This window comes from Crocodylus siamensis, chromosome 1, assembly GCF_052110815.1.
Source record: "Crocodylus siamensis isolate JL-2025a chromosome 1, ASM5211081v1, whole genome shotgun sequence".
Taxonomy (NCBI): domain Eukaryota; kingdom Metazoa; phylum Chordata; order Crocodylia; family Crocodylidae; genus Crocodylus; species Crocodylus siamensis.
In genome coordinates, this window is record NC_143395.1 from 109,095,744 (window position 1) to 109,119,534 (window position 23,791).

At 39.5% G+C, this 23,791-nt stretch overlaps 2 protein-coding genes across 7 annotated transcripts in view; one reads left to right on the plus strand and one right to left on the minus strand.

Moving 5' to 3' along the window:
- Positions 1 to 12,330, plus strand: part of ECT2L (epithelial cell transforming 2 like) — a 64,390-nt gene extending 52,060 nt beyond the window's left edge. The window contains exons 19-21 of the mRNA XM_090040382.1: positions 1,488 to 1,576; positions 4,866 to 5,038; positions 7,088 to 12,330. Of these exons, the coding sequence (XP_089896508.1) occupies positions 1,488 to 1,576; positions 4,866 to 5,038; positions 7,088 to 7,218 (393 nt within the window). The 3' untranslated portion in view covers positions 7,219 to 12,330. The remainder of the gene's footprint in view (positions 1 to 1,487; positions 1,577 to 4,865; positions 5,039 to 7,087) is intronic.
- A 3-nt stretch (positions 12,331 to 12,333) lies between these two features.
- Positions 12,334 to 23,791, minus strand: part of REPS1 (RALBP1 associated Eps domain containing 1) — a 104,995-nt gene continuing 93,537 nt past the window's right edge. For 3 of the 6 annotated variants that reach the window (XM_090040423.1, XM_090040407.1, XM_090040400.1), the window contains 8 exons: positions 22,869 to 22,941; positions 19,735 to 19,853; positions 18,903 to 18,967; positions 17,040 to 17,225; positions 15,909 to 16,004; positions 15,147 to 15,295; positions 14,373 to 14,478; positions 12,334 to 12,542 (listed from right to left, as the gene is read on the minus strand). In XM_090040423.1, the coding sequence (XP_089896549.1) occupies positions 12,474 to 12,542; positions 14,373 to 14,478; positions 15,147 to 15,295; positions 15,909 to 16,004; positions 17,040 to 17,225; positions 18,903 to 18,967; positions 19,735 to 19,853; positions 22,869 to 22,941 (863 nt within the window). In that variant the 3' untranslated portion in view covers positions 12,334 to 12,473. Of the gene's footprint in view, positions 12,543 to 13,890; positions 14,130 to 14,372; positions 14,479 to 15,146; positions 15,296 to 15,908; positions 16,005 to 17,039; positions 17,226 to 18,902; positions 18,968 to 19,734; positions 19,854 to 22,868; positions 22,942 to 23,791 lie in introns of all 6 variants that reach the window. The other 3 variants (XM_090040432.1, XM_090040415.1, XR_016441478.1) reach the window with 2 other exon arrangements.

A 23,791-nucleotide genomic window follows, 5' to 3' on the forward strand; every position in this document is an offset into this window, starting at 1 on the left:
GATCAGTTATCAGCTGTCAGGCAGAAATCAGGGCAGGGTGGCACCTTAGGATGCCTATATGTGTGCAGCACAGCTTCCCCAATGTGCTGTAATTACAGCGCATCGGAGCAGGTTTGATTAACCGAGACTGCTGGAGTGTGGCAATTACTGCACTCTAGCGTAAAGTGTATCAGCGTCCCCGCGCTGAAAAATGGCAGTGAGGGTGCTTTAGCTAAAGCAAACCTGCTGCTGTTTTTCAGCACAGGAACCCTGATGCACGAGACACTCTGGGAGCTTTAATTAGCTCCATAATTAGAGCAGCTCTCAGAGCTGCTCTATTTAAAAGCGCCCCCTGCCCCCACTCTCAGAACACATGTATAAACACTTGGAGACTAACTTTTTCAGAGATGCTTACTAATTAGGTGACAGCCTACCTTGTCAGATGTCATGAATGGACTTAAGTCTGACTTCAGATACAAAGGTAGTTATACCCATATTAATCTAAAGACAGGTACAGTTAAGAGCAACCATACAGATGATGATAAATCATGCATAGGAAAAAACAGGTCAGATTATTTAAACTAGTTGGATGTTTACCAGGGCTTGATGGGATTCATCCTAAAAACTACTAACAGGGCAGAAAACCTTCAGTGTTGCTTACAGATGTAGTTGGAAGCTCTGCTCTGATGCTTTTCTATAGTTCCTCACCTCTAGACTGTGCAGGTAGGCCTTGCAGATCACAAGCCCAGGCTTTGTCCTTGAGGTCCAGACCTTTGGGCCAACCTGTAGTGTCTTTACTGCCCCCCATTTGTCACCCTCCCTGGAATAAACGTTTCTAAAAGTCAGAAGTCTAACACCTTAGTCCAGAAGGGCTTTCATGGAGGGTACTAGAATGAAAATGCATGGGTTATATTTTCCCTTTTTTGGCCATCAAGAATTTTTGGTTAATTTGGCTCTGAGACCTGATGATGGAAGAAAGAACGATGAAACATTTCAGTTTCGGAAAAGGGTGTGTGTGTTTTGTTTGTTTTTTGACACAATCAAAATCAGGATTTTCTGCAGAAAGCAGAAACTTTCCACTAAACATTTTACTTAGTCATACATCTTATTTCTGTGAAAAACAGTTTGGAGGAAAATTTTCAACTAGCCCTACAAATTAAATTTGTAATTTAATTAAATATGCTAAAAAGCGTAAGCCTACTGTATTTAACTAAGCCACGGCAGCATCTAATACTTCTGTTATTTGAGATGTGTTTCAGGAAAAAATCTGTCTGCAGAAAATATTTTTTCCCTATCTGGTTAATAACCAAAGTATTTCTGAATATATTAAAATGAGTTATTAGAAACAAAATTTGTCCAAAGATTCAGGTCCAATTAATAAAAAGCTAAAGACTAATAGCTATTTTCTAATTATCTAGTATGTGTGAAAAAATTAACACATCAGGACAAACTCTAAATCCAAAGTTTGGTTTGAATTTCTTTTTAATCCTGTAATATTTAATTCACAGAATTTATTAGAAGCCAACAGATACCTGATCAAAGTACAAGATGTAGCCCAGGTTAGCTGCAGTTCTGAGGAAATTCATCTCTCACTCAGGTAAACAGATCATAAAAATATTGGCGAGTGGTAAATAAAAAGGCCTCAAGTGACTGCTTGCTAATTTGGAGGTAGGAGGTTTTCATTAGGTCACACTGGCAAAGACAGAGACATTTTGGGTGGAAGGAAGGGAAGATATAGATGTTAAGTGATGATTACCTATGAGTAACTATGGGCATTTCAGGCCCCCTCTACGAGTTATATGTATCATGCATACTGGGTTAATTGCACTATTAATTTAGACCAGCTACATGTACAAATTAATTATCATGCCATAAAAAGGTCCAACCAGCTATAAAGTTATAGCTGGAAAATGTGTAATAACTTTATAGCTTGTTTGTATCCATCTTTAATTTTAACTTGTAGCAGGGTTTGGTGCAGCTGGGACTGGGAATCCTGCAGCTGAGGGGACTATCAGCCCCAGCAGTTCCCCATGGCTGCTGAGATGGAGAATCCCACAGCTGGCAGGACTCTATTCTCTTGGCAGTGCTCCGCAGCTGTGGCCTCTGGGTCCTGGCAGTACTGTGGGGGCACTGCTAGGACTCAGAGTCCTTAAATGCAGGGTGCTGCCAGGGGGAAGAGTCCCATTAGCTGTTGGACTTCCTGTCCCAGTGGCCATGCTGGGACTCTGGGATCTGCCATGGTGCACTGCTGGGAGGGAGCGACTACAACAGTGAGACTCTCAGTCCTGGCAACTGTGGGGTGCTGCCACAGCTGCAAGTCCTGTCAGCTATGGGACTTGCAGCTACAGGACCTTGTTACTTGCTGGTACAAGGGGAGCCCAGAATGGCAATCCAAGGCTCCCTCTCTACCAGTAGTAAGGTGCAATTAGGACGTGATGCTGCATCCCACAATCATGCCTCCTGTCATGCATGTGTGGCATGGCAGGAGGTGTGATTGTGCGGACTGTGCATCAGGTGCTACCATACCTTCACCTGAATGTCTAGAGGGGCCCTTAGAGACAGAGATGTGTGGGAAGGGTGGAAGGGCAGCAAATTTTCCTTGTTTCCTCCTAATGAAGGAAATATGGCAACACTGAACTAATGTGTGAGAAAATGACCAGTTTCATACACAGTGTAGAATATATATACATAGCTGCAAGGCCACAATAATTAATGATTTAACTAACTTCAAGTTTTTACTCTGTTAGTACGCCTACCTTGACAGATTCTTCTTCATTTCTCGGCTGTGGGGATTGTAATCAACTGATCTGTGCGATACCATCACACTATTCAGGTGTGATCATGTTGCTAGATTCAGTTGTTCATCTCTGGTAGAGGAACCAGAATGTGTTAGCTTTGGATCAGCTGTAAAAGCTAAAAAAAGAAAATGTGTCCAAAACCCACTTTATTTCAGGAGTCATTTTCTACATTTCCTCTGCTGATATTTTAGTTTTGCATTAAGCCCCTCCCTTACAAACCAACTTCTACTGAACTGTTACATGCACAATATTCCAGCTATGGCCGACTGTATAAGATTTAAGAATTGCTTTCCTGTTCACAACACTTTTATATTGCAACATTTAAGACTAGGGTGCAAATAAAAGAAATATAAAGGAAGATTCAAAGTTGACTGGAGGTGAGGGAGGAAAAGAGTTTAAGTAGTTTACTGCTAGAACTGAGGTGCCATAAAATATACACTGAAATTAAAGAGAGAGAACCTATTGGATATAATGAGGTATTTATTACTACAAGTTAATTCTCTTAAGACAACTTTTGCACACTTGTAACATGCTAATTATCATGGGCAACTGGTGCCTCCTGAGTCCTGGGGGGGGCACCCACAGATGCCGCCAGCAGGGACAAAACCCTGCCAAGGGGGAGGGGGACATGTGCTGCTCTGTGCCTTCCCTCACCAGTCACCTATATTAATTATGCAAAGACTAGAAGAACTAACATTTCAGTACTATTAATAGTGAGGAAGTAGAACTTAAGTTGTCCTTTGCCTTTTTCAATAGAATTGGGGTTGCACTACTACTAGTTGGAACTATTAATAACATCAGTTAGAGTACTTTAATGTTTTAATTTCTCTAAACTAGAAGTAAAAATAGAAGCCACTTCTCCATATGTTAAATGTTCTCTGTCTCTGTAGCTGTATCTACCTTGTTTCTCAGAGTCAGCCTAAAACAGTGATGCTCAACCAAGTTTCCACAAGATCCTTTTAAGGGTACGACACACAGTTAGCACTGTTAGGTTCACAAATATCTACAGATGATTCACAAGATAAAACTAGATTTCAAATGTGAATTTATAGTGTCAAAAATTCTGAACTGTTATGGTCCTGAGTGCTTTGCAACACAAGAATTGCTGTATTATTTTTCCATAGTTTAAAACAAAACAAAACAGTGAAAGCTTAGAGCTGGCATTTTCTGAGGAGTGCCTTTAGTCTAAAAAGGTCAAGAACCATTGAGTTTAGGGCTGCCTTCAAGTCCCTGCAAACTGATCATCAAGACTGGAAGCTCTGTTCAGTAGAAGGGCCTGAAGTCTAGCTTCCTGCTGGGTGGCCTCCTGCAGTGTTTAGGACTCAAATTGGTACTGCACACTAAGCACAGGAAGTCCACCACAGCAATTCCATAACCTCCTCTTCCTGATTTTTGGCCCTTTTCTACACCACTTCCAGTTTTCACTGTCATAAGAGCCAAGTGCAGGTAGCAGGCAGCCTGATTCCTAGAAGGACTCTGTTGGAGGAACAGTAAAACAATTCACAGCAGCTACTCGTTTAGATACAACACAGGAAGGGACTGCTCATGCAGCTTGTACAAGTTGAGGACAACCCACAGTTAACCCTAAATAGCAGTTCAGGCATACACAATAAGGGACTCACAGTTTATCTGTAAGTTGCTAGGAAATAAATAAGATAAAGCTGAATTGAAAGGGAAAAAAGTACATTAAAATGTCTGAACCCAATGGCTATTATGTAAATAGATGTATCCCGAACTATAGCTTGAGTTTTAGGGATCATTATAACCAAGCTGGATAACAAAACGTGTATTCCAGGGTCACTAAAACCCAAAGTTTGAACTGTAGCTGTACGTGCAAATACAAAACATGGAGAATTATCTAATCATCCCCAGTTTCTTGTTGAAGCTCAGGTCCTTTTCTTAATGTTATGGCTCCTTTCCTATTATTTGCACTTAAACTCCTATGCCCAAAACAAGAAACTTCATGTATTCTTCAAATGTATTTTTTACATGCATCAGAAATATTCATGCTCATTTCTTAGAGGCCTTGACAGATTTGTGTCTTTCAGAGTTTACAGTAATCCTACATTTTTTTTTGTTCTTTTACAGACTCTATGAACACGTCAGTGATCTTAGTCTTTTTCTTTTCAATGATGCACTTGTTATTTCAAGTTGCAACATCTCTTACAAGCCTTTTGAACGGATCCCAAACACATCATACCAATTCTTGGCATCAGTGGCACTTCACAGGCTCCTTGTAGAAGACATTCCAGACTCAAAATGTATGTTTTGTAATATTAGTACAATGGTCAAAAGAAACTTTAAGATTACCTGCCAGGAGACCCCCCCCAGAACAGCCTAAAGTCTGTTTAAGGTGTACCACTATGTAGAAAAAACCCTTGAGATTCTTCAGGCAAAAAGGAGAGTATGAAGAAGCTGACTCTAGGCCTAGGTCTCAACTAGGTGGTTGCTCCCAGAATTGTATGCATTTTGCACTAAATGGTTGTTGGTTAAAAAAAAAAAAAAAAAAATCTGGCAGCATGTACCAAAAATAAGACGTCTCTTCTGTAAGTAAAATTCCTAAACACTAATCTACAGACATGGCTTTATAAATCTAGCATTCCTTTCTGCCCAGTATCCCAATAAAAGATTTCCCCATTCACCTTCGTTTATAGCCCAGCAGTCACTCTCTTAGCAGGTGGGAAATAGCAGTCAGAATATCCTCAAGCTGAGGCTTAGAATCCAGGACTCACTTTCTGGGCAAATGCTCTAACCACTGGCTTATTACATATATGATGCACACTTATCAAACTGTTCATTTCCAATAATACTTGTAGACACCAAACTTTAAAGGGACTCTGGATTGAAAGTAGATGGAGGTGCCTGCTTGCAGGCCTGACTCAGATGCCTAAACTCTGTGTGGTGTGGGAGCTCAGAGACACCCTCTTGTGAGTGTTTTGACTAGTTGTAGTTGGATTCATGCTTCGGTTGTAGATATTTCGATTGCCCTTTGACAAGAGTGGGGACTGAGATCAGGTTGGTGACTGAAGTCTAGGACAATAAGAAGTCCTTCTTTAGGCATATAGAGAACAGAAAGACCAAGGGAAATGTGGGGCCCTTGCAGAATGAGACAGCTGATAAGAAAGTCAGGAGAAAGCTGAACTCATTAATGAATACATTGGGTTGGTGTTCCTGCATACAAATGGTGGTCAGCTGCCTGACCGGATACTGGATGGATCGGGGCGGGGGATGGGAACATGTTGACCTAATGTTGTACCTGTGATGGTCCAGAAAATATGCAAGAGGCAATTTTTGTAGGTTATATCTTCTATTGGACCAGCTTGATTGGGATAGACCAGGTTTTGGGTAAGCTTATCTCAGTACCCTTCTTCAGGCCTCTGGGAAAGAAGCAGAGCTAAGTAGCAGGGGAACAAAAACTTACGTAAAACTCTTACTTCTCACCATTAGAGTAATATCCATGATAGTCAGATGTTTTTGTCTCAGTTTTACTCCTGCACCTGACCTGTTGTTATAGCCTTTCCATATTTAATCATAATGAAAAGCTTGATTATTTCTTAAGGCAATTCCTCCTGCCTGTTTATCAAAAACAACTTTTTACATATTATAGAACACCTATATTAATCAGTGCTTTACTGGAAACCCTGAAGAAAAGATTGTTTATCAAATAAGTGACAGACAGCAGAAAAAGTGTTCAATTATTGAATGAGCAAACAGCTGGAGAGGGAATCCATTTGATGAATGCCCATATTTCATTAACACTAATGAGTTTGTAATGTTTTTTATGAATGCATGAGAACAGATCTGTTCCTTGTGCATCTATTTTAGAGAGGATTTCTCAAGCCTAAGACTGTACAGATTTGAAGTGCTCACAAGCAAGCTTTCTTTGCCAGACCTGTACTGCTAAAACATCTGTAGTACAGATCTGGTTAGTATAACAAAATTATACACAATTAATTTGGCTCTATACAAACCAACTTTACACCAGTAGTGCTGAGGAGATTAATTAACCAGATTGTTCTTGTACTAGCTGAGTCTCTGTTTACTAAGTCAACCAAGTTGCTGGAGCTATGTTTATTTTTACATGTAAAGTTTACATTTCAAAGTAACAAATACGATTCCCATCTCACTTAATCAGTAAGCTTCCACAAATGTTATTTTTGCAATCTGTTGCATTCATTAACGAACTATTATTGGAAGTCAATTTCCAATCGAGTAAGCTATTTCCAAGTCTATTAAAACTGTGCCCATCCTCTAAATAACCTATCCATCAACAGGAACACACTACACTAAACCACTTTTCTATATAACAGATATCAAGAATGCATTTATTCTACAAGGGCCAAAACAGCAATGGACTTGTTCTACAGAGGATGAAGACAGTAAATTCACATGGCTGTCTGTGCTACACAGTGCAATCAACTGTAGCATTGAGAAAAACTGAACTTCTTAAAATGAATCTCAGAGCTTTTAGTATGTGCTAATTATCTGCAAGAACAGAAGATATGATATTTTGTGCAATCTGAGGAACTTTCGCTCAAATTTGATATAATAAAAATCTATCGCTTTTAGAATGTACAGGTAAGACTAAAAAATATAACAGAACTAACACAGCATTACACAGTAGATAGGAGGGTTTGATATTTTAAAAATACTATTCCAATTCATTTGACTATAGAATTCAAGGCAAAATTCTCATACTTATGACTAAGGGCCTTAATAAAAATTTACACTGTACAACTAAATAACAAAGAACTGCCATATGCACAAATTATCCAGGAAGGGACCTTGTTTTTTTTCCTCCATTGTTTGGTTATTTGAAACGCACAAGATTTTAAGTGGTATGTCCCTGTACTCTCTGTTCATCATCATCTTGTATCAATTGCTTGTTTCAAGAACATTAAGGATATACAATTTCCCCCCTTTTTAAACTAGAGAACAAACCCTCGAGTGAAAATTTTACTCAAAAAATTATGAACGTTAAGTCATGAATACTAAACCATGGAGTCATATTGCTCTGGGAAGTAAAATGAAATAATAATATAAGGTTCCAGGGACAATTGGTTAGTTGAAACTGAAGCACCTACCCAAAAGAGACTACTGTAGCAGGTACTTAAAGAAAAAACAGAGAAGTGATTTAAAATGCAAACAAGAGAACAGCTCTATCTTTGCCTTGAAATTACATAGTTCTGTTTGTATTTCTTTGGGAATTTTATGCAATTTGTATTTGTTTCATGGAATGAGAATTGTGTTCAATTAAAAGCTAGATATATTGTTTTAGAAAGCTAAACAACAGAAAACTGAACAACAGAAAAAAGTGTGGAGTATTACTAGGAAGATTCAGACATTCTTGTGCAATTTATTTTGCTTAGCTACTTGAAGTGAATACAAGTTCTTAGTGGGGGTAGAACAAAGAAGGATTCCTTAACCTGTAAAGGCATGGTTAAGAGAGAAAATGTGTGACAGAATTTCTACAAGGAACACAGCTTATTTGGGTAGGAACTGTAATGCCAAATAATTCCTTTAATATCCTTATGGACACAGTTTTCAGCATTAAAGGGTTATCTAGTTTGTGCAGTGCACAAATGGTTTTAAGCCTAAAATGAGGAATATTTGAGAGGCACAAAACACGTTAGAATAATTCTTAAAATACAATGATGGTTGTTTTATATCAGCACTGCCTTTGGAAAAAAGGAATGGCTTTCCATGTATTTTGTTCCATTTTGTAGATCTGTTAAACAGACATAGGGATGGACAATGAATAAGGTTTTGGATGGGCAAAAGGTAACAGTTTAAGCAGTGGGGATGGAGGAAAGGAACAAAAACAGACAAACAAAACAGCAAAGGGGAAAAAAGATGGAAATAAAATAAAATAAAAGCAGCAAATGTAAGAAATTATTGGTGTTTGAAATAAAAGTTCATTTTTCCTAAAGAAAACTTTGGATGAAAAATGCTGGCTTGAACTGTGTTGACAACTGACCATCCTCTTTGATGTGTACAGTAATCATTCCCTCCTATCTACAGTATTTATACTACCAGTGTAAATACATGCCAGGAACACACAATAGCAGAGATTACATACACATTGTGCTAGGTATCCCATAAAGAGTCAGCGCTTAAGAGAGTTTAAAATCTGGATTTATAACAAAATGCAACATGTAGCTGGAACAGACAAGTGAGGTAACATTTAAAAAAAATGTCTTTCAGGCTATATCGACCTTTCTTTGCCTTCGACATGTTCTTTTATTGGAATTAACTCCATCAACATAAGGTAGCTCTGTAGGAACACCACCTGAACTGATGCCCTTAAGACAAGAGACACTTAAGACATCAAGACTCCGTAGTATATAGTGAAAAGTTTGATTTAAGCATTTGCTGAATGATGCATTCAACTGAACCACAATATGGTTTTTAAAAATAGATGATCCACTGGCTAGACATAAATATGCTACAACTATTACTATAAGTTCTTAATTTGAGTTATTTATTTACAATTTGTCAATTTCACTGCATATACATATTTAAATTTTAGTGTAAAAGTTTATTTGATTTAAAAATTTGAATGTTTAAAAAAATATTAACTTTTATACAAGTAGAGGTTTTATTCTTATTCCTCAAACGCTGATAGCAGAAGTAAAATTATTTTATTTTAACTTGGAAATATTTCACTCCATTTTTAAAAAGGATTTTTTTAAATTAAAATTGCATGGACAGCTACATGCTGTAATTAAAAAAAATCATAGTCTTAAATGTATCTAGTTACAAAGCACAGCATTTTTTTTTTTTTTTTTTTTACAGCAATAATTAGTCACATAACTGAAGTGATCTTTGGCCATCATCTTTCCTGGATTGCCTTGCATTTCTCCTTATGACTTGTATCTGCTTTCACAGGCTAACAACTGACAAAGATATTGTGGAAGTACTATTACATTGGCAACTTATCTTTAAAAATTTTATTTCACTATAGATTTTTCAACCTATGCTATGAGCAAATAAAACGATTCAGTTTTTCACGTGGCTGTGAAGTCTGACATATACCCAAGGAATGCGGGTTTGCATGGAATGTATAAAAGCTAACAGAAATGTTTTCACGGCATTTTTAAAAATGAATTTGAACAGTTAGACTAGTATATTAACTCAGCAACTATAATTACCTTGTTAGTCTACAACAACCCTAAATAGAAAACTCTTATTTCCTGTCGAAACAGAAATGCAAGCAAAAGTCAGCATACAAAGTGGAAAACTGACTTAAATTTTGTTGTCACTCATTAGGAACAAGTAAGAGAATCTAATTAAAACCCAAACAGCAAAACAAAGAGGATAAGGATTTCTAAACCATGACCCATTTTAGTTTGATTACATTAGAAGGTACTTTCACAGAAGTCTACCAAAAAGGTAGTTTAACAACATAGTTAATCAGCTCTCTCATTTGATCCAAACCTTACATTTTTTAAATAGAGAATATCTGTTTCTTTATAAGCTTAATCATGAATGTGATCTTGTACTATAGAAATAATTCAGCTACAGAAACAAGGCCATTAGCATAAATGGAGCATAGCCACAGACTACCAAACTAATCTCACTGGTAGCTAAAAGCCTAAAATCTAAGTTAAAAAAAAAAAAAACAGCCTAGAAATTAGGATTTATTGCTCATTGCACTTGCCATCAAAAATAGATTTAAAATATTCCTGCTAACTTGCAAGAGAAACCTATTTGTGTGAGTTGTTAAATTTCAGTTAAGGATGAATCAACAATATTAAAATATTGTGCTGTTTTATTGGTGTAAAAATCACACAATTGCTAGTTCTGATTCTGCTGAGATACATCCATGCAGTTTAACATCTATGATCCCACAGCCAGAAGAAGCTATTAAATAGAATATCTGCTGTTAGTCAGCAATTAATGCAAATTTACATATGAGATCAAAATTTGTGTATCATACAATATACAAATCCTAATACAGTACATCAACCTGAAGAGCAGGATACACTCAGGGAACTCTGTTAATAGTGAAGCCTGTATGTGCCAGAAGAATAAGGCCGGGAGACAAGATGACAAAAAGGTAACCCAGGAGTCCTAAGAAGCAAACTTTAATTTTTTTGGCTGGGAATTAGAAGTTCATAGAGGTATTGACACATTACTTGACAATACAATCTGGTACAGTAAGAACTGGTGGATGTGATCTGTTAATAAAAGGTAATGTGTGAAGCATGCAGTTACAGGTGGTGCTCAGGAAATGTGCAATCAATATACCAAGAATTAACACCCAATTCTTTCACAAAAGGGATCACTGAAAAAGATCCATTAGGTATAGTATCAATTGTACCATTAAGTCATTTATATGCATGCGGCAGAATCAGGATCATGAATGGACAAATGAACACCTGGCAATCTGGGGTCACATTGTAGAGTACATAAGAAAAACATGAAATAACCAAATATATTTGATATGGCAAGGTAGCCTGCGAGAACTCTGGCACCCAGAAGGATCTGGTTTATTGCAAGAGCAGGCCTTCTGGAATTGTGAATGACTTGCCGAATTGTGAAAGGTGGCTTGGGCAGTAAATTTTGACTGATGATAACCAGGGTAGATCCAGGGGGGTGCAGTGCTACAGATGCACCTCCTTCAGTCAACACTGTAGAAGCAGAAGCCTGGGACACTTAAGTCCCACAATTGGGTAAGAATACTCTCCTCCTGTCCCCTCCATGCTCCCTCCCCTTCCTTCTCCCCACTCCTTGCTGCCGTTATCTCCAGTTACCCTGGGAACAAGGGTTTGGAGTGGCTCCAGAGCCACTCCTGCCTGCTCCAGCTGTGCCATAATGGAAGTCAGGCTCAGTTATGGACAGCAGCAGAGGCAGTTCTCCTGACCTTGCACAGCCCATGGTGTTTCCTGCCAGTCCAGGAGCAGGCATGGGAGAAGGGAACCTGTCCACTGCTACCCCTGCCTGGGCCTGGCTTCATGTACAGGAGAGGGATGGCTCTGGCACTTACCCCATCCCCCTTGGGTCAGCTGGGGACAGCAGAGACAGTGGCCGCAATGGGTGATGGAGGGGTCCTGTCTCTGCACAGAGGGGAAGGGAAGGGAAAGAAGATTGTTACCTGATTGAAGAACTAAAAGTCTCAAGCTGCTGCAGCCACGGTGTGGTCTAACTGCCTGGGCAGCAGTGGAGGGGTGAGGAAGCTGGGAGCAGGGGCTGCACCCACACCTGCAATACTGGTCACCACTCCCTTAACCCCCTTTTAAAATCCCTTAAGATAACTTACTAGTTTTTCCTGTATTAAACCAATGTTGCATTTTAAGAGTTTATATATGGTATATTATGTGCTTTAATGTTAAGAGTTAACTAGCTAGTTATCCTCTTCTCTAAGTGTGTTTTATGACATGAAATATAGAAACCATTCTGAAATTCCAGTTTGAAGTTTTGGCCACTGAAACTGTGCAAATAAATCCAACATATTGTTAAGAAAAATGGCAGGGAAGGCAGTGCCAAAATACACAACATTCAAGGAAAAGATTGTGATTCTTTTTGTATTGAAATTAAGAAAATTAAATACATTAGTGAACAAACTAGACAGAACATAACCACAAAATGTAATGTTCAATAGAGTGCATTGAGCTGAACACATGGATCTTTGAATAGGCTTTAAACCCAACCCCCCTTTCAAAATTAGTAAGTTCACAGTTAACGGCAGTTGGCTTATAGGTGAGAAAAGGGTCGAAGCTGTTCCAGTTGAACTTCTAAGGAGATTCTCTCTTCAAGAACATCCTAGAAAAGAAGGATATTTTTATTTAAAGTTCAAGTGAAATACCAGGATGAAAAAGAAATTCCGCCTGTAGGTAAAATTGGGCAAACTGTCAGTTTTGGTCACCAATTTATAATTTTTCTAAGTTTTGGAAAGAGACTCTTTCCAGTTAATTGAAATAACTTTTATCTACTGAATAGTCTTTATTTCTAAACATTTAGTGTATTTAATTAAAATTATTCTTAAATGATTCTGTGTATTTTGTACTTAATTTCATAACAAAACCTTTTCAGGGTTTGATTTCTTACCAAATGGTGAAAAATATCAGATTGCATCTCTAAATGCATTGCTTCCAAGGCACTTCCAATTACCTTTTGTTTGGAACAGCGATATCAAATACAGATATCAGTCATCTCTTCTCTTGATTCTGCTGTAGTTGAAAGTAAGCCTATAAACAGACACTGCAAAGTGAAGCAGATCAGCTGTGGTGGGATGTACCCAGCACAGCTAATCTGCTTCTTTGGGGGAGACGCATCACCAGTTCTCCTGCATGCATCCTGCAGGACAACATTCACAGTGCGCCTCAAGTTGGGTACTGTGGTTTCCCTATTTTCAGAGATGCAGAGATAAATTCCCCAGGCACATCTCTGCAAACGGGGAACCCTGGGATTCCTTACTTGCTGCAGAGATGTGCCTACAGATTCCAATTTGGGGTGTGCTTCTGCAAACAGGGAAGCCTGAGAAGGCGTTCCTAGGGCTGGATCCTGTGTGCGCTGAAATACCCTGCAAGGAAATCCCTAGGGCATACAGGCTTGGGCCCCCAAACCTCTGGAAGTGGAGGGCAAACCCCTTGAGCTGCCTGCCCTCTCCCATCTTAAAACAAGCGTTCATCACAAAATAGTGGCAGAAATTAATACTACCTTGTCACAGGCAGAAGTCTATGCATTTGTGGTGGGACAAAGAACATGGATATTTGTTTGCTTTTTCTGTGCTGCCATAAATTTTTTTTATGGCACTCTGTTTGCAACCTAAAGTCAATCAGTAATACAAAAGAAATAAGAAGAAAGGCACCATGTAGAACCCTTGAGGCAAAGTCCTTGCAATTCCAAGGTTCTATATGAATTACTGTATTTTCTCACAAACAACAGGCACCTTTCCTTCCAAAATTGGGGTGCATGCAATTAAGTGGGGAAGCTGATTTTCTGATCAGGATAGAAGCATTCTGCTTTGATTCCTGATCCATAGTGCAACATCTGTTGCATTATTATTCAGGCAGCTAATTGAGTCATTTGATTTAGCAGCTCATTACTCCAGGTTTTAACAATAGTCCCTCCTTTTTAATGGTCTTGATGTTCCACTAATCAAGCTAACCTTTTTAAAGGACATTTTTGCTGTTTGCTAGCTGCTCCTGGTCTCTCTCCTCCTATTTCACAGCCTTGGAGACTTTAGTCCTTTTCAAAATCATAGATCCACCCATGGAGACGGGTCTTCACCAGCAGCTAGGGTTTCCCCTTTAGTTAAGCAGGAAAGAGAGGGTGAGTCAGCTGAAGATTAGGCTGTGCCCCTGCTCCATGCAGCCATAACTCTGGAAAAATCTTTTTTTCTTCATTCTGCCTTTCAAAAACAAGGTGCCTATTATATTCTGAGGTGTTGTATGCGAGAAAATACAACATGATATATACGAACTGCTTAACATTTTAAGTAGAGGTTTCCTAAGCTTTTTTCCATATACCATTTGTGAGAACTGACATATCCCATACACAAACATCTACTTAAGTACTCCTATCACCATCTTTCTGTCCCCACTACATGCACAGCCTTACATAAGGAGATATACAGAACAATAGTGTTACCTTTAACTGCTGCTGTAGTTCACTATTCAATCTGGCCAAAACAGTGTTGGTTTCCTTATTGCGCCTGATTGATGCCTGAATTGCCTTCTTGTCTTTTCCAACTGATCTGAGGGTATATTAAAAATATTTTAAGAAATCTTTTCACTGCCAAAAACTAAAACTAATTACTTGTATTACTGGTCAGTTCAATTCCTTAGACTCTATTAGCTGTTCAGCAACCAACATTTTGATTCTTTACAACATTGTGTAGTTAATGACATTTTCCCCTCGCTTGCCTCTCTACAGATTAAAACAAGTAGTTCATCAATCTTGCCTAGACAGAAGCTTTCCAAAATAACAACCAAAACTGTATTCATAAATTGCCATGGTAGTCTGGAAGATTTAAACGTACAAACACACAATACCAAACTAATTTCCTTGTGCCTAACATAGGCAAAAGGGAAAGGATACAAGACTTAAGTTAAATTTCAAGACTGTCCATGTTCAGTACTTTATGTATAACTAATACCCCTTATAATAGCATTTAAAATCTCCAAGATGCGACACAGACATCACTTTACACCCCCAAAATTCAAGTGCATTACAAGATACACATGTATATTAACAGGGATTCTTTCAGAGGCTCTGATTTAAAAACCTTTAGATTTAGGTTTCACTCATTGATTAGTTTTGCATTTGATTTTATAGCCACCAGTATTTAATCAATACAGTTTTATTTGCTCTTTAAGTGTAAACGTCCCATTAACAGATGTATTTATACACATCTTCTGTTACCTAGGAATTGATGGCTGTGAAGCAAGAACAGCAGCTATGACACCTGTTTTCTGTGCATGTTCCTCAACTTCAGGTCTCAGCTCATCTTCTGATTTTAATCTTCTGCGAATAGGCTTTGGTGGTGGAGCAAGGGGTGTAGTGCCTTTGCCCTGGAAACAAAGCATTACCTGAGTCCTAAAAAGACTGATTTAAAACAATCTACTTTGAGTAATCTCCCCCTGCTGGCATCAAAACAGCTACAAGAATAGTTACAATTCAAGGCAGCAGTAGTTAACCATGGAAGTGTGCATGTATGTTATGAATAACTGCAAGGCAAAGATTTCTTTGGATGATATCCTTTAGTAGACTAACTACACACTTGGGATAAGTTAGACAAGCTTTTGAATGCAAGACCTTCTTCAGGTTCACTAAAAGATATCACCCAAAGAAATCTTGCATGATCCCTGAACCATGAATAACTGCTTCAGCCATCTGTCCCTAAAGATTCTAAACAACTAATGAAAAAGGACTCAATTTGGGTAACTTAATTTGACCATTTATCTCCAAATCTATTTTCCTTAAAACATAAAATTCAAAACAGAACCAGTCCTGTAAACATGTAATACCTCTAGCTATGAATATAAGTATTTAAAACAGTTTGGAAGCAAAGAAAACTGGGTTCAAATGGAAACAAACAACCTAAGGTGTAGCAATCATTACTTGCTACTACTTCAATACATGCATCTGAAACCTGCATTTCCCTTTGCAGTATATTTTACTTACTGTGTTATTGGGGACACTAGTAGCTGCTTTGTCTTCAACTCTTCCCTCTGTTTTGGCAGCTCTAAGAGAACTTGCAGAATCGGAGGGTTTTTCAGCCTGCATAGATGGATAGTTTAAAAATACTGTATTTAGTATGCAGAATGACTGCATATTTCATACTGGCAGTTTCTCCTGTTAGACTGACCGAATTTACATTCTCAAATCTCATGCATCTAAGCCACCTTTTAACAATCTGAGGGTGGAGAGTAAAGACTGTGCTCAATTACCAACATTAGCTGGTGAATTCCGAGGGAACACACACTGCTGTCTCATTATTGTGACCTGGGACAAGGTTGTAGTAAGAAAGCTACACTCTGAGAGGCAGCAATATCACTGGATCTTTTGAACCATTAACAGGAACTTCTTTCTACTGGAAATAATCTCAGCATGAAGATAGCTTCAAATATTTTGAGGTAATGTGGTTGAACAGTTCATCTTGCAGTAATGCCTGAAGACCCCTGACTGACTGAGGACAGTGCTCCTTGTGTTAGGCAGTGTATAAAACTAGTGTAACAGTCCCTGCCCCACTCTCAGACAAGACAGAAAAGTAGGGGGGAAAGGAAACCAACATAAAGCATTAAAGTATTTATGTGAGGTCCACCTAATAGGTCAGTGACAAAACTGGAAATACATTTTTGCAGTTTCTTGGACCCCAATAAATGAATCCCTGTGTACCACTGAGCCTCTCAAAGATTCGCTACACAGGGATTCCTGAATGATGGAATCCGCTGCTGCTCGCCTGTCCAATACTTTGGATTTCAAGTCTGAAAGTCAAATTCGCGTTGAAGCTTTAACAGATATTATACTCTGCTCAACTTCTGCTTAAACAGACAGTCCAGTGGCCAGTGTAACATCAAACCTCTAGCCATCACAAGAGCTAGTAGGGAAAGTCAAGGCAGCTAGGAATAATCCTGCAGTAAAAATCACTGGTTCAAAGCCTTCTTCACCTGTAAGTGAATAAGCGGAGAGACTTCTGGAATCGAGAAGTTATGACTGATAAAGAAAAATGAGTTGGTATTTTTTCTTCTGATATGTAAGTGGATATCACCAAAGAGACATACTATTACGTACAACATCTACACTTCTGCTTACCTGCAAGACATCTGGGTGTGTTTCAATTTCATCTTCTTCCTCTTCATTTACACCTGAAGCAGCAAATGCCTCAAACTGGCTGAAGTCTGCAAAATTTGGCTGTTCTGGTATTTGTTGAGGTGAGGTACTGGTATGAGCTATTAGGCCTTCAGCATCTACTGGGCGATGCACATGAGGACCAGTGCCCTACAGCAAAACAAGGAAGATAGTAATTATATGCGTAAGTGACAAGAACTGCAGTTATGTCTATGATATTTAAGCACAAAAAGTGAAACAGAACATACTCCAGTAGTCATTTGCTGTGGATAGCCAGAGGAAGAATGAAAACCTGTGGACAGAGACTGTACCAGCTGCATCTAAAGCAGTCTGAAGAGAACTCTATGCAAACCCTAATGCCTCCTTTTATGATCAATCTTCTTTTCAATCTTTCAATAATTAATCAAAAATATGTTGTATGCATATCAACTAACCCCTATAGCATTAGCTAGCAACACCTGATAAGTGAAAATCCTCATCAGGATAGATTAAAGATGTCAAAGTCTTTCTGTCCAACTTCAACTGTTTACACTAACTTTGCAGATCCTCTGAAAGTATTAAAAGGGACACCACTACTAGGAAAGGAAGAAATTCAGACTAGGGACCTACTGAGCTTGAGGTGGCTGCCAACTGATTTTACAAGGAAAATGCAGGCCCGGCAGCCATTTTTGGGGGCAAGGCACAGTGCCCCCTCCCCCCCCCTTGGCGGCCCCTTGGTGCTGATTGGCTGTGATGACTGTCCATGTGGTTCTGCTCCTGGCTGGTGGAGGGGGCAGGGCTGTATGACAGACAGCCCTTGCAACCAATCAGTGGTGGTGGGGTGTGTGTGGGGGGGGGGAGGGGAGGACACAACAGCCATTTTGAGCTGCCCGTCATGTGAGCAGCCACCTTGCCCCCTACCCCCAGCAGACAGCACAGCTGGGCTGCAATGCAGTGAGGACTGCTGGCTCCCTTTGGGGAGCTACCACTTTATTTTCAGTAAGTTTCTTTTTTTTAATTTCTTCAGACTCGTTTCACAAAATCTACAAAATCAGTTTTAGTAGGTCCTTAGTTATGACACCTCATTACTGTACTCCTTTCCCTGCTTTTTGCCAATCTTGATAGTTTCACCATTACCACTGTAAAAAAAAACTGTTTCCCCCTTCTCCTTTGAAAAAAATATACAAACACCATATTGGAAAGAATGAATGACTGAAAAAGGGTCAATATCTGAAAGCGAGCCCAAAAGTCTGTGATATGTACAACATAAGCCAATAACACTTGTTTAGATGCTTGACTGCATGAGAGTAGTAAGTACCAGGGACAAACATATTCTTGGAAGCTGCTTTTGCAGTCCCCAATAGAAAGAATGGGGTGAGAGTAACCACTGTCTTAACTGTGGTGGAAGTAGGAATGTGAACAAGGACATTTAAATTTCAAAGGATTACTAGTACTTGCACCTCAGAATCCAGAGGGCAGAATTTGGGTAGCTGATCAGCACTACGCTACACAGGAAATTTGGGCAAGGTATAAGAATGGCTGGAAATTTCTTCTTGTATCCCCATCCCGTAGGGCCGTAAGAAGCAGTCACTCTTCCACTTAGTCTCAAATGAGAAGTACTTCAGGCCTAAATACATCCTTTTTTTCTTTGGGACTTCCCTAGGAGCAGTTCCTCTCATCTTTCTGGAGAAGCCCTGTGGTGACAGAAGCCATGGCTTTGGTCCATATTTGTAAATACTTAGAGAAAAGTCAAATAGTTCAAGAAGAAAAATGTTAGACAGGAATTTTTAAAGTATACTTAAAAACACATTTTAATTGATAGTGAGATGGAATAAGTCACAACTTCACCTGTGAGGGTTGTGGTCTTGGAGGCACTGCAGGGGGGTAGGCAACAACTCCAGCCTGTTGCTGTCCTTTAAAAAGACATAGCATTTCAACTACTGTTAGCTAACAGTGCTATTTAGTATGGAGCGTACTCTTTGCAAATAATGAGTTTGGGTCCAATTTTTAGATTTGCTGACATAAAATACTGCAAGTAACATCTGCATATAATCTGTCATAACAAGAACTGTTATTCCATGATACTACACAGTTATGTTCTAACCTCTTTGGTCAAACACAATTGGCAAATGGACAAAAAGGAGTGAGAATCAGACCAGGGTGCTAGATCTACATTACCTTTAACTGCTGTATAAATTTAGGTCAGTTTCTCTATAGTTCAGGTCCCTGTCCCCCACATCCCCCCCAAAAAAAAGAAAAAGAAAAAAAAAGAATTTAAACAACTTTACACAGTGATTTGAAATCCTAAGCTGGAAGGCACTGACTGGCTCTGCAGTATTATAAACACCATTTTTTTCTGCTAGCTGTACCATTGACTTGGAAGCTATGCATCTCATTGCCTCTTCTCATGGGTCTGCATCTATCAAGAACTCCTATTTCAATTTTTAAGTTACTGAAACATGCAGCACTTAACTAGATGACTAGATCCAATTCCCATGTTTATCCACTGAACTATACTGCTCTTTATATGCCACAATTTTATTTAATACAAAGGATAATGACAATTTAACACTTTTAGCTCTCCAATTTAAAAGCACAACTTTTAAAATAGATTCACCAGTGTTTACGGTATACATGTATTGAACAAAAAAGATAAACAGGAGAACTGATAAGGACCTACCTGGGGTAACTGTGAATGACCTATTCATATCTAAAGATGATGATCGAGAATGCGAAGGATGAGGCCTGGGAGGGGGTGGAGGTGGTGCAGCGTTATCTGGAGATGTTCCTGAATGTGACCTGCAAAGCAGAAACATTTTCATAAGAGCACAGCCAGAACTACAGAAAATTAAATTTCCACATGAAGATGTTTTGTTTCAGTAGCCTTCAGCCCCTTCTACCAGGCAAATTTACTTTTTTTTAAGAGGAAGTAAATTTTGTTATAGTCAAATGTCTTATTTTTATACATTCCCCATCTTTTTCCCCAAATCCAATTTTGCCCTTTAAATTATACTTTCATCTGGTCTCCTGTAATTTATCTGGTGAAGCCTATGGTTTCTGATAATCAAGGAAAGGCTCTAGACTGGTAATCACTGTGATGAATTCAAGTGGGACAATATTAAAGACCATCAAGAATTTCTGATTGCAAGCCTTCAGGCTAAACAAAATAAGGAAGCCCCAAGCTGCTAGCTTCTACATTTGAGTGATTCAACACCTGGCACATTCGTTTTAAAATCCTGAGACAGATTCCTTATATACTTGTGAAGGATCACCATCTAATGAAAAATCCAATGCAACTGCAATAAGCTCAAATTCAGAACGAGGCCTCGGAGATTAAGTGTCATACTATCTGAATGACAGCTATTATCTAGAATGCCTTTAATATAGTCATTTAATAAAAAGCAACTTGCAGAGACTTTAAACCTTACTTCCTAAACAGGCCAATATATTGACAAACATATTTGATAATGAATACTAACTGAATTTCTTCAACATAATTGCAGCCATAAACAGAAAAGATTTTTCTAAGGCTAGGGGACGGACATTACATATAAACCAGTATAACTGATCAGAAACTGGTTCAAATCTAACATAAAAGAAGTTCAGTGCACATAAACCACTTTCAAAATGGTTGGAACTGGTTTAAGATAAACCTGGATGGATGTAGCATCAAACTTAACTGATTTAGGTTAAATAGGTTGACTGAACTTCTGTCCCAGATCCCCTCCAGATTCAAGTTAACTCTCAGTCCCCCAGCATCCCAGGATGCTTTGTACCTCCCCTACAAACTGCCCCTCTCACAGGGTGGGTAAGATAGTCTTGGCCCACGCTGTCTGCTCCAGCTGAGCAGGGAGGCATGCTCTAGCACCCCCCTGACTTGTGGCCTGAGCCACTGCTGTAATCTGGATCCACTGTGTATTGGGTAGAGGTGCATCGATAAAGATTTTTTGGGCTGATACCAATGGCCGATTATTAACAAGCCATATAGGCTGATATTGATCAAATTGCCAATATGCAAGCCCAGCAGCTTGGAGAGCAGTATCCAGCTGGTAAATCGGTTAGGGGGTGGGGAAATGGGCATGGGGTGGCAGACCAAGGTCCCTGCAGTGACGGAGGGAGTGAGGCTGAGGCAGACGCTGCCCAGCCAGGGCAGGAAGTGGTGTGGGATGGAGCCATGAGTGTCTTGTCAGGGAGCAGGGGGGAGTTTCCACTGCTGTGTGCATTCCTGGGGGCAGTATAGGGAGCATGTGCCCTCTGGATTTGTGTGCGGGTTGGGGGGCAGGCTGCCCAATGCAGACTCAGGGCTAGGGGCTGTGTCAGCCTCTTCCTAGCAAGGGGCTGGGCTAAGGCTATACTTAGGGTGGGCAGCAGCAGTGCTGGGAAGGGGGGGGGCTATGGTTTTGGGGTGGCTGTAGCCCACCCCATAGCTCCCCCCTCCACTTAGCCCTGGTCTAACCCCCACCACCAAGAAGAGCCTGGAGCTGCCCCCGGTCTCAAGCACATAGATCCAGATGTGGGGTGGGGGCACATGCCCTTCATCCTCCCCCAGGGGTGCACACAGTAGCAGGAGCCACCCCCCATCCCAGACGAGCCACTTATGGCTCCATCCCATGCCCCACTCTGCCTGTGCAGCACCTGCCCCACTCTCTCACCACAGGGTCCTTGATCTCTACCCCCTCATACCCTCCAACAGACTTACCAGCTGGATGCTGCTCTCCAAGCTGCTGAGCTGGACTCCTGGTTGCATACATGTGCCCCTGCACGTGGCATTTAAATTGGCAACATTATCAGCCACATTAACCAAAAAAATCCGACTACTGATAATGTCAATTTTTCTTTTATTGGTGCCAATACGATATGGACCGATGCACTGGTGCACCTCTAATACTGGGGAAACTGTCCCCCACAGCAGATACTGGTCATCTCAATGAACTAGACAGGACAGAATCTCCTACATATTTTTATGTCAAAGAAGGAACAGAAAGATGAAGGTGGAAAGGATTTCCTCACTAGATTTCCTCAGAACTTGAAAAGGTTAGATGGAAGGTCTGGTTCACCTTATACATTCAGGAAAAAAGACCCAAGCAACAATTAAAAATAGGTAGACACTCCATAAGCAATTAGAGGGAACCAGCAAAAACCAAGGATAATAAAAAAAACTGAACAGGAAACCATCATTTTGATAATGTAAAGTGGTATATAAATGTAATATAAAGAATCAGTTTTGTCATTAAAATTGGGGAAAAAATGTTTTCAAGTACTTTTAAGTTAATTACAACATGAAGGTGAAGTCATCTTAATTTAGTTTTGAAGCTGATATTTGAAACTGATTTTAATGTAGTCTAACAGTAGAGCTGCTTCTTCAGCCCCACTGTAAACAGCCCCATAAATGAGAGACACTATACTTTATGTTGTATTATTTTTAAGCAGTTTGTAAAAACTCCTCAAATATAAGATGTTATATTTAGCTTCTTGATATAAATAGCTACTGAAGTTTTTTAAATGAATGAAACTGGCAGTATGCTAGCTAACTACATTTCAGAAAGAAGTCTGTATCGTGAAGTCATAGGGTTGTTACTTTAAGCGATGCTATTCTGTGAAGTTTTAGCTGTACACATTTATGAAAAGCAGACACGTACATTTTTACCATGCTAGGCAACAGACTGATGCCAGAGCTCTTGGTTGTTAAATTAAGGGCTACCACACATCTTTTTGCAGTTGAAATAGCTACTTAATAAATGCTCAACAAATCAGACCAGGCAGTTTATCCTACTTAGAAACTATGAATAATTTTTCAGTGGCTACTCTACTGACCGTTGTCGTGTAACAGTGCTTCCAATTTGCTCTGGATCTGAAGTATATGAATCTGAACTGCTGTAACCATCTGCTAATAGAAGAAAAGTAAAATGTTATATTATTGCATCATACGTCTCATTTTAGGAAAACAGACAGAGGTAATACACTTGATCTGAGCCTTCAAGAGGTCAAGAAGCGATAAACTAGGCAATGCCAAAAAAATAATTTGAAGAAATAATTTGCCTTATTGCCCTGCAAGGCACCATGTGAGCAGGAGTCTCAGCTCTTCAGTTTAAGTAACTGAAAGAACGTCCCAAAACAAAACAGTAATACAGTAACTGGCAACTCAACTAATGCCACCAAAGGTGAAATACCAATGCCAACATTGTTTTGTTTAGAAAGATGAAAACTGGAGACCCCCTAAGCATCACGTTTAATACCTGATGCATCTTCAAAGGTGTTTTTAATACCCTGGCCAAGTAAAATAAAGGACATCCCAAAAGCAAAAGCAAACAGCAACAGAACAGAAACTCCCTTAGTTTAGGAAAAGACTGAAGCCTTGAAGCAGAATTCTTCTTTTAGAGGCCAAACCAATCAAAGACTTTGTAAGATGCACAGAAATGAGCATGGGGGTAGCATTCTAATACCTCTTGGCTGTTGAAGTGTCCAGATTTGGTTACTTGCATGCCAAAAATACTACTTAGGTGTGCATTCTATTTGTACTCTATTGGCATTGTATTCCTAAATGTACAGCTCTCTGCACACAATTGACTACATATACACTCAGACTGGGCATATGCACTGGCAATTAAATGAGAGAAATTTCCAGTTCCCCATCCCAAATAATTCAGCGGCTAGGACGTATGCTTCTGTGGAGCTGGAGGCCCTGGGATCTGGGACCTCATCAGTCACCTAAAGAGGGTATGAACTCACGTCTCTCT